Source organism: Meleagris gallopavo, chromosome 19 (assembly GCF_000146605.3).
Source record: "Meleagris gallopavo isolate NT-WF06-2002-E0010 breed Aviagen turkey brand Nicholas breeding stock chromosome 19, Turkey_5.1, whole genome shotgun sequence".
Lineage (NCBI taxonomy): Eukaryota > Metazoa > Chordata > Aves > Galliformes > Phasianidae > Meleagris > Meleagris gallopavo.
This window is the reverse complement of record NC_015029.2, coordinates 7,534,252-7,544,880: the sequence shown is the minus strand read 5'-3', so window position 1 is coordinate 7,544,880 and position 10,629 is coordinate 7,534,252. Positions and strand designations below refer to the sequence as shown.

The 10,629-nt window shown below is 45.3% G+C and overlaps 2 protein-coding genes across 2 annotated transcripts in view; both read right to left on the bottom strand.

The window, feature by feature from the left end:
• The window catches only part of MRPS2 (mitochondrial ribosomal protein S2), a 2,038-nt gene extending 1,857 nt beyond the window's left edge, over nt 1–181 (bottom strand). The window contains exon 1 of the mRNA XM_019621502.1: nt 165–181. The gene's annotated coding sequence lies outside the window, so the exon portion shown is untranslated. The remainder of the gene's footprint in view (nt 1–164) is intronic.
• Nucleotides 182–764: 583 nt separating this feature from the next.
• On the bottom strand, nt 765–9,034 carry PPP1R26 (protein phosphatase 1 regulatory subunit 26). Its single transcript, XM_031556226.1, has 2 exons — nt 4,917–9,034; nt 765–1,565 (listed from the first exon to the last, which is right to left on the bottom strand). Exons 1-2 carry the CDS (start codon nt 8,939–8,941, stop codon nt 1,529–1,531), a joined length of 4,062 nt encoding a protein of 1,353 aa, XP_031412086.1. The 5' UTR covers nt 8,942–9,034; the 3' UTR covers nt 765–1,528.
• Between the last annotated feature and the right edge of the window lie 1,595 nt (nt 9,035–10,629).

Below are 10,629 nucleotides of genomic sequence, written 5' to 3'. Positions count from 1 at the left end.
GGTGTACGAAGTGCCGGTAGGTGCGAGCCCGGAGACTGGGCGGGATATACAGAGCGGTGGGTTTGGGGTCTCCCCGGGCTGCGGGGCTCTGCCTTCCTCCCAGGGCACGGCGAACCTTTCTCCTGCCCAGCTGCTACCAGGGTGGGAAATTTTGGCAACCCCACCTCAGACCCAGAGGCTCTGAACCACCGCAGTTCCTTGGTTTCAGCCTGCCCCGTACCAACGAACTCCTCCTCGAGGGGCGTTGTGATGAAGTACTCTTAGAATGTTGTCCAAGCTCCTGCAGGCGCTGTTGGTGTCGGTGCTGAACACATCTTCTCTCATTCCTTTCTCCCTTTCCTGTGCAGACCTCCTACCACGTCACCTCGCACGCTTTCTCAGACGCTCTGGCACAGCGTGGCATGTACAGGAACGACGGGCTCAACACCTCGCTGGAGAAGAGCCGTGTCACCGGCCCCGCCAACTTCATCACCCCCTACACCCTCGACTTTCACCCCAGCTACAAAGTCGGTGGGCCCTCGCACTGTTAGAGCGATGAAACCACTTCAGTTTATCGCTGGCTGCTTAGTTCGAAAAATAACTCCCTCCCCCCCTAAAAAGTCAGGGAAACGACAGCGCCGACCTCACCCCAAACCCGCTGCTAAGCCCCACTGTGAAGCACCACGTACCTCAGGTTCAGTTACAGCCGTGCCTGTTACCTTTCCCGAAAGCAGTGGGTTGTCACAGGCTGCGAGCAGGGAATTCAGTGTGTAGGCAAGCTGTAGCCTTGAGGGCGTCCTAAACTTGCAGAACTGTTTCAGAGCTGTTGTCTTAATAAAGAAACACATGCAGGAATCCACAGCACTTAAGTGATCCTGAAAATGATCTCCGAGGGGAATGAAATGGCACAGGATGTCAAAAAGAGCTCCGTGGCACAACGAGTAGCAGCAGGACAACACAAGTTCATGCAGTTACACAGTTAAGTTGGAATTTAATGAAAACTTTTCCTCCTGAACACAGTAAAGAATCTTTCAGCTTGGTATACAATGTGACAAAATAGCCACGTTAACAGGTTAAAGGTAGCAGTACATTTCTAGAAACACCCCCCCAACTTCAAACTCTAGGACTTCATAGGACTCCCAACCAGTCGAGGCCTCATTTAGCTTTGGAGGAGGAACAGATTACTCTGTTTAGTTAAAGTCACTGAACATCTAAAGTCCAAAACTGAACAGCATGCCATCAGGCCTGCGTTTTGTGGTGAGTTTTGTTTTAAAACAATTTAAACATTCAAAGCCCAGTGTATGCTCCTGGGCCAGACACAACTTCAAGCAAGCCTAACAAACACTTCAAGCCCTGCACTGCAACTCATTTAGTTATCTCAAAGGCAAAAGCAGCCAGCTGAGTTCATCCTTCCAAAAACACGCCAACACATTTGAGCAAGTAAATACTGGGCACAGAAATGAGCCTGGAAAGTTAACTTTTTAAATACTCAACGCATTAAAATAGATAAGCAACCTTCTCTCACTCGCTGCTATTCCTCCGTTAGACTCTAGATAACGCTTTGAGTTTCTCTTCTCTTTCTTCTCCTGAAATGAGAAGTAACATTAAGGGCAGAATTAATGCAAACACTTGTGACAGTTTTACAAATACTTCTATCCACAGATTTTTCTGCAGGTGGAATAATTCAGGGATGGAGCTCTTAGAAATATAAACTTTGTGGGTTTTGTCATCTATTTTCCATCTCTTTCCATACTTGATCTAAAACCACCCACGTCCTTTCTTCCATGCCTCAATAATTCCCCTTTTTGTTTAATTCCTGAGCGGAAACCAGTTTGTTTGAACAGTTTTGCACACTGTGACTTACATCACCCTCACATAACTTGCATCCTATAATATGTCGGGGTAATGTTACCCCATGCACTCCACTCAGGTTGGCTGAGAAGGGAGCGACGTGTGGCTGCAGCCAGCCCCAAGCACAGACATTAATAAAGGAAACGGTGGCAGAGATGGAGTGTTTCTTCCTTTTATATAAAGCAGTCACAAGTTGAAACAGATTGCTAGAATAGCACCAAAGAACTGCCTATAAAAAATGAAGGCAGTCCTCCTGGGCCCCGGAGGATCCCTGAAGATTGCCTTTCCTGAAGCACAAAAACACAGAGTTGCTGTCATAAAAATAAAACAATGTACCCAATCATGGTTTTTTTAATTTAATACAAAGGCAGCTCAATAAAAAAAAAGGCAATTTCTTCACTTCCTTGAGTAGACCTGAGTTCATGGCTCTGTCCTTGTATCCACTGCCAAAGCTGCACCATCAAATTAACTCCCTGTGAAGGCTGAAATAAGGAGGGCACTCAACCAGTGCCTTTTTGGCCATCACTGGAGAAGCCAAAATGGTCAGCTGGCTGGCTGATAGGAGATTCTTCTTCTCTTCTTGCTATTAAGAACATTCCTCTAAACGGCCACATCACGTAAGACCTGCCTTCTGTCTCATCCACAAGGACATCACACACTGCTGTCCTCAGGCTGCTGGTGGCTGAGAGAACAGGAGGAAAGGTGCAGGAGCAGCAGAGGAGCTGTGGCCCTGCTCCCAGGTTCAGCCAACGCAAACTGGATTGACTCTGAGGGAGACATCCTTTACTCACAGGTGATCCTGACATGGATTCATTGCATCTCTGGACTACAGCCAGGAGGGAAAAGCTGTAACACAACACACTGCTCACCAGTGACGGAGGCACAAACCACAGGAGCGCTCTGGTTTCACGGTCCACGGTCAGAACCCCATTTATTAAACATTATAAACGTATCAATGTACACCATTTCCTATATACAAATCAAGTTTTATCAATTTTTTTTTTTTTAAAAAGTGCTGCTTGAAATTAGCTTGTATTTAAAGCACAAGGTAATCAGAATTGCATCTTCACTGGAAGTGAATCAGTTCACAAGTAGTACTGAGAACACAGACACACCGACAGGGGCACAAAACACCTCGTAAATCTTAAGGTTGGATTAGTGAAAAACGTCGAAAAACATTCAGCTTATTTCATACAAACGGTACATAGTGCTTCCACCATCCCTACTAAGTATGGTTTAATCCTCTGAAAGCAAGGTACCCTGAAAAATTCTATTTTAAAATACAGCCTATTCACCTATTCCAAACAAAATGCCCAAATCCTGCAGCTGAATCAAGGCAGACACAAAGACATGCCTGTGCAAACTTCCTGCAGGCACGAGCTAAGTAAAAAACCACTTTTCCAAGGTATCCTACCACAAAAATGAAGTGAGCCAGCAGTGAACTCCTCCACCGCCCAGCCCAAGGACTACAAAAAGGTGGCCTGACGATAAGAAATGCCAAGTGACCACTCTAAGCATGTTTAAAATGCAACTGCACGACAGTATAAACACACAAAGGATGCCTTCTATTTCTCTACACGCCACGGTTGCTTTTTCTACTCTATGCTACGCTGCAGTTTGCCAGTATTCTGCAAATGCAATCACATCTGGAGATACTAGGTGATACTGGATCCATTCTCGACTGCTTTCGCTCCGTTTCTGAACATTAAGGCCAGCCTTGAGGAAGACTGCTGAAGTGATTAAGAAACGAGGTGAGCTGAAATGGTAGTCTGGTTGAGAAGCTCAGTAGAAGACTGAACAGAGATAGTATCAGATCGATTCACGGGACGAGATGCAGGAACAAACCACTCAGAGGACTTCATTACACACAAATGAAAGTGAAAGAACTGGTCAACAGCTTCAATTCACACCTTTTGGTTTTTTCAGTGGAACGGGTGTGGAACACTTTCATTGCGATATAAAGGCATTACTTGAATGCCATTTAAAGTCACTTCAAATAAAAAAGACAGTAGTGAAAAATTGCTTTATTCTGCGTGCTTGAAAAAGAGAGAAAACTCTCTGAGTATGAAAGACCAGTGCTGAAAATATCCGTGGCGTTTCTGTTAGGGACTTCCTACAGCAAATCTAGCTTTGCTCTATTGCACAAAAATTGTAAATGAAAGTAGAAGTTCACAGAAATGTAACATCTTAGAAACCACTTCTGAAAAAGAAAAGTAAGGGCACTCAGTTGAAGAAAGTTCACTTGGAAAAATCCGAACACGTCGCTGGGTAACTGCAGGGCATCAGAATTAGACTAAGAGTAAGGAGGAAATTGTTTCAGCCTTGCAGGCCCAGCAACACCCAAGTCTAGCGACATCCACAGAAGTCATGTCCGAACAGACATTCCTTCACTTCATTCCAACTGCAATTGTGCTTTGAATCATCTGCTAGCAGGAGGTTTCCAGCATTCCAAAGGTGCTTTCTGTGGCCACTGTGATCGCTGCACAGGGATGAGCTGTTGTCCCCTGACCCTCTGTGCTTGCCTGGATTTGGATCTTCATGGCCAGATCTCCGCACCTGCAGCTGCACCAACTCTGCTGGAGCTCTGCTTGGTGAGTTCACTCTGCAGTCCCTGCTGACACAGGATTGTCCTAAGGCAGCTCGAGTGTAAACACATGGCAGGCAGTGAGCTTCCAAAGCACTGCGCTATCAGTAAATGCTGTGTTTGCCTGGGATCTCCTCACAGACTGACAAACAGGTTTCCTTCTAACATGATTAGAGGCCTCATAATTTAAAGCATGATTAGGCGGTATCTCCTTATCTATAATAGCTACAGCATTCTGTAGTAATGTAAGCACTAAAAACCATTATAAAAAATATCTCCTTAGAATGCTTTAAATAATTTACAAAATTCTACAAAATCTAAGTACGTTTATCCATGATATCCCTGTTATACAGAAGCATTTTTCACCTTAGTGTGTGTATGATATGCTTTATCACCTTCTCCCACCGTCCCTCATGTCTCAAGTCTTATCAAGGTAATTACAATGATAGTTATTTCCTAAAAAGCCTGTTACTGTGGGAGGAAAGAGAAAAAGTGTACTTACTTATTTGATACCTTTAATTTCATGAGGGAAGCTGGGCTGTCCCCTGCTGGTGTGTCAGTACATTTTGCACAGTCCTTCTCTAAAACTTCCTGCCCTTGGTCCGGTTCACAGTCAGTTTCCCTATTCTGCAGGACAGGCACTTTGCCTTCCCAACTGGAGCTGGATACCTGAATTTCTGACTGTCTGTCACTGTCCTGGCAGGTAATGCTTTCCTTCTCCATGCACATGTGCACACCGTTACCTGCACATGCTTCTCCACTAGCTTCACCTGCTGTTACTGCTGTCACACTTAGCTCCTGCAGTGCAAAACCTACACATGGACCTTGCCTGTTGTCCTGCTGGTTATTCTCTCCATGACCACATACGTGCATACTCCGCTGGCACGTTTCTCTGCTAACTTTATCTGCTTCTACCACTGCCATACTGCGCTGTGGGAGTGGGGGACTTACATTTGAATCTGCCCAGCTGTCTTTGTGGCTATCTCCTTCCTCAGTCCCCATCTGTACTTTCTCAGCTTTGTTTGCTCCTCTGCAAACCTTATCTACTTGTCCTGCTGCCACACTCTGCTCCTGTGAGGAGAGATTCAGATGTGAATCCGTCCAGCCTCCTGCAGCAGCAGCCTTTTTGCAGCCCTCTGCTTCTTTGATATACAAAGGAGCAGCATCTGGTCTTTCACAGGTTTCTGCTACATGGGGACCTGACACTTCCACAGTGAGCTTCTGAGAAGAGCTGCATTCTTTTATTGCTGTCTTATTCTCCCCACTACATTCACCTTTTGGCAGTGGGGCTCCTTTTTCCCGTGTAAGTACATCTGTATCCTGGGAAGCTACCTCTGTTCCTGATGCGCTGCTCTGGCTGAGCAAATGCTCTGATTTCTGCTTTTTGTTCAAAAGCATGGATTTCTTCCTCTCCCGAGCACGTTTCAGACCTGCAATAAATTTACTCGAAATCTTTAACTGAAAGGAGTTCTTTCTTTTAGATCTAGACTTTGCATTGCTTACTTTTTGCCTTTTACGACCTTCATTTTTGCTGGTTTTAGGTGGAAGTGTTTTCTGCACAGGCTCCGTATTAGAGACATCCTTTTTACCCGTTGCTTTCCCAGGTAACTCACCAGCAGCAACACCTTTAACCCCCACCATTCCTTGTTTAGCTTTTGACTGACCAGTAGTATTAAAAGAAACATTCTCTGCAGAGGAAGCAGTTTTCCCACTGTCAAGTAACATTGCACTTTTCCCTTCCGTTCTCTGAGAGCTCTTCAACTCATCAGTTTGCTGAGTTCCCTTAGTCTTTTTAGTCTGACCCAGCAAGAAGTCTATCTCATTTTCAACCGACTGTTGCTTCACTTTTCCTTTATTTGCAGTTTGTTTGGTCAACAGGTCTAGAGTTGCCTCATTTTTTTGCACCTCTGAATTGCTTGCAGAGTCTTTAGCCTTTTCTGCCAAAAATTTCCTAATTTCTTGTTCAATGCTGTCATCACTATCCACTGAACTGCTATCATCAGTGCCTAATGCAGCTGTGAAACTACATTTTCTCTTTTTAGCTATCTGCAGGTTATTCTGGTTCGAAATGGGTTCAGGTTTGCATCCTTTTTTAAGCTGTAAATCAAACTCTACGTTCTTAACGGCTTCTGGTCTTTCACTTGAAAGGCTGACATTTATGTCATCTGGATAATTTCTGACTGCGTTCTCTTTCACAGTTTTTCTAGATTTTGAGAGGCAGCTTTTCAGTAGCATGGGATTTTTACATTTCCACTCACATTGCTGAAGGTCACCAACCTCATCCAGCAGTTGACTGTCTGTCTCGGTACACCTGACTCTCTTCTTGCACTGAGATTTCTGGTCCTTAGACTTCTTCTTTAATTTTCTTTTAGATCGTAAAAGGTCCTTAATAGCACTATCGAGGTCCTCATCACTATCCAGAGAACTGCTCTCATCATCTGAACCATCCCTCTCTTGAGTTTGGATGGTGTTTTTCACAAGCTGTCTCGTCCCACTCTGAACCTGCAAAAAAGGATTTCCAGAATCCAAGGCCACACATTCGCCAACAGATTCAGACAGCTCAGAAGACATCAGCTGCTGCTGCTCAGCCTCATTGCTACTGAGCATCGGAGCACCACAGAGTCCTTCAGAGCTGGTCAGGGTACCCTCCTGGAGCACAGGAACTTTCGAATAGTTATCTGGAATAAATCCCGTCCCCAGCTGTTCGGATGCTTTCGATGCACCTTGCTTTGCTATTCCACCTTCCCTTTTAAGTCTCTTTTTACGATTCAGTGATAGTTTCAGTGTTTTGGGAAGAGAAGGCTCAAGGGTACCAGCGAGGCTGTTTTGATCAGATGGCAAGGGCATCTGGATCGGGTGTGACAGGCCAGGAGGCTTCGCTACAAGGCTTTCTGACTGTGCTTTCAGAGCCAAAAAGGCCCGGATTTCTTGCTCTATGCTATCATCGCTGTCCACAAGGCTGCTGTCACTTTCACAATGGGAAGATGAGAGAAGCTGGGGAGAAAAGAAGGAATCTGCAGCGAGAGATTTGCTGTCACTTCCCATTTGGGATGGCATGATTGTTTTGGAAATATCAAGAATAGCTTCTGCACACATGAGTTCTGCAGATGTGTCTGCTCTGCAAGAAGCCTGCAATGTGAGCTCGCAAGCAGCAATCTTGTTTTCCGGAGGTACAAAATGCCTGGCTTTTTTCAGTGGTTTAAACAGCCTGTTAAAGTCATTGCTGGAGCTTTCTAATTCTGTTGATTTTGAATTAATTTCTTTCCTCTTGTTGCTCGTAGGGCTTTTACAGATTTCTGGTGAGGCACTTTTTGTTGAGCTAATTGTCAGGCTTGCTGAAATGTCCGCTATACCCTTTGTATCAAATTGTTCCCTTTGCAAAGGGACACAGTCCGTTGTGTGACCTGCCTCTTTCCTGATCTTCTCCAGCTGATAAAGCTGAATGGCTTCTTCAATCCCATCATCGCTGCTGGAGTCGGATGGGTGCATGCTCTCATCCATAAGTGTTCCACTAGGTTCCCAGTAGTTAGTTCCACTTTCTTCATTTTGCTGCAGTAACCAGGGCTGGCTGGCTGCTTCTAGATAAGCTTGGTCCACTTGGTCGAAATCAGCAGGCATTTCCTGGATTTTAGACTTCAAACACTTGGACTGCGTGCTGGTTTTCCGTAGCTTGGGATGGTGTCTCAAGAGGAGCGCGTTACAACCTCGCTTCACAGCACCACAGTCTGTTTTGTTAGCAGTCTGTTTGTTGCTTTTAAGGACAGATCTCACATGGGGATCTTTTTTATCCTGCCCAATTACACACTTGCTAATTTCTTGTTGCTTCTTCTCGTTCAAGAACTGCACAATTTCAGCTTGTATGCTCTGTTCAAAAGAGTCATCACTACTAATGCTTTGTGGGGAAGCAGGCTGTAGTCTTTTACCAATTCCAAGCTGGTCAGAAAAGTACTCTTCGGAGAGCATATCTGCTTTAAATTTCACAGGGAGAAGGTTACTAGACATTTTGTTCTGGGAGAATTCTCTCTTAAGCCTTTTGTCTCTGGCTATGTTTTCGGAACACTCTGCATTCCTCTGTAATGACTGGTCACTTTTTCCTTTTGCTTTCAAGTACTCCTGAATAGCTTCCTCTATACCTCGGTCAACAGAATCGTCACTATCAGAGTCAAGCAAGAGAGTCCCAAACTCCACATTCTCTTCAGTGTCATCAGAATCAGCAGGACAACCCCTCTCGGTGTATTTAGGATGTTTCTGGAGCAGTGTGGTGCTGGATGCAACCCTATTGCTCGTGCCTTTTTCTCCCTTTTGTTTCTTCTGCATAATACATTCACACTCATTGTTCATACCCAGGGGAGACTCTTGACTTTGCAGGCTGTTTATGATCATCTGAACTTTTGCATGTACAGAGTTTCTGGTGACGTCCCCTTCAGACTCAGAGAAGCAAACAGGGTATCTACAATTCCTCACTGGTCCAAAGGATTCCCATTGTGTCTGAAGAGCTACCAGAGGACAAGCATTCATAAGGAACATTCTAGCAGACAACCGCAAAGCCCACAAAGGGGAAGGTTTTCAGACTGGTCTCTTTTCCATCCTACAATAAAAAAAAGAAAATACTTTTTATTACATATCAAGCTTCTAAAATTTCCATGTAACAACACTTGGTAACACAAATTGTCAATTATTAACACTCACACTAACCAGGAAATCACAAGAGTTTCTGCTCAACATCCCTTGAAATGGTAAATTCTGCCATTACTGTCACTAAGGACAAGACAAAACACTCATCATTTGTGGTTTCCAGAGCTCCTGCAATAACCACAATCCAATTCAGGTAAGCATCTTCACTTTTGAAATTCTTCCTATGTATTCCATCGAAGGCCACACACTCTTTTGAGTATGTTCCTAAATAACCCTGCACTGCCAAGACCCACGGAATAAATCTTGCTAATATTTCACTGCACAGGTGTGTGAGACCTCCCTTCTACACTAACATTCTGATATTTTGCAATTCATTTTGTGGCAAAAGAGAACGAACGCTTTGCCATTTCATCTGCTAACTCTTTGCCAAAGAACAACCTCGCATAACGCACTTTAACCCAAGCCCTGAGCTCTGGGAATCCATTGCTTGCATTCTTTTCTCCTCAGTGGGGATCAGCTTCAAAATATCAGTCTTGCACAACTCCAGCTTTAAGTGTGGGGATCAAGAACATCCTTCCCCTTCATGTGCTGGGCCATGAATCCACCTGGGTGACGTCTCACAGCAGCAGCTGAGCAGTCTGCTGTGATGTGGGTCAGAACCAAAACTTTTATAAAAACATGGATACAGTTTTCAAAGTACTCTCCAACATATTCACCAGGGCAATGATAAATTAAAAACGGCCTTCCTCGTAAGAAGCAGCTAAAGTTCAAACAGAAATTGGAACACCTAATTATCCCAAAGAAATGCAATTAACACGCTTAAATTCCCGGCTTCCCAAAGAACCCAGCTTATTTCCTCTTAACCTCTTTCCACAGTTCCCAGAAATGGGGCAGATGTCTTCATCATCCCGCACTCAGATGGCTGCTGCCCTACAGCTGTGACACAGGACTAGGGTTCGCTTCCACATCACTCCTTGGGGTCGCAGCCAGCACCCCAATGGCACCGATACATCACAGGGATGTGCACTAATGGCACCTGTAGTTATTTACCACCTCTGATGCTGAAATATGACTGACTTCCTTTAGAGATAAAGCACAGCAATTAAGAGCTATCGAAACACATTGTGCAAAGACACGAAGGGACAGAATCACAGAATCGCTCAGGTTGCAAAAGACCTTCAAGATCATCAAGTTCAACCACAACCAACCATCCTACCCTACCTCTAACAGCCCTCTGCTCAATCCTGTCCCTGAGCACCACATCCAAACGGGTTTTAAACACATCCAGGTTGGTGACTTGACTCCACCTCCCCGGGGAGCCCATTGCAGTGCTTAACAACCCCTTCTGTAAAGTTTTCCCCGATGTCCGATCCAACTCGCAACTTGCGGCCGTTTCCCCTCGTCCCGTCGCGCGAATCCACGGCAGCCCAGCCACAGGAGACGGACCAACCCGCTCCGAGGCTGCGGCAACTCACGGAACCATCGCTGAGTTACGGACGTTTCGGGAGGGCCCGCACAGCTCAGGGCTGCCATCCCCACATCCTGCCCCGCCTGCGGCACCTGCAGCGATGGGGCACCCG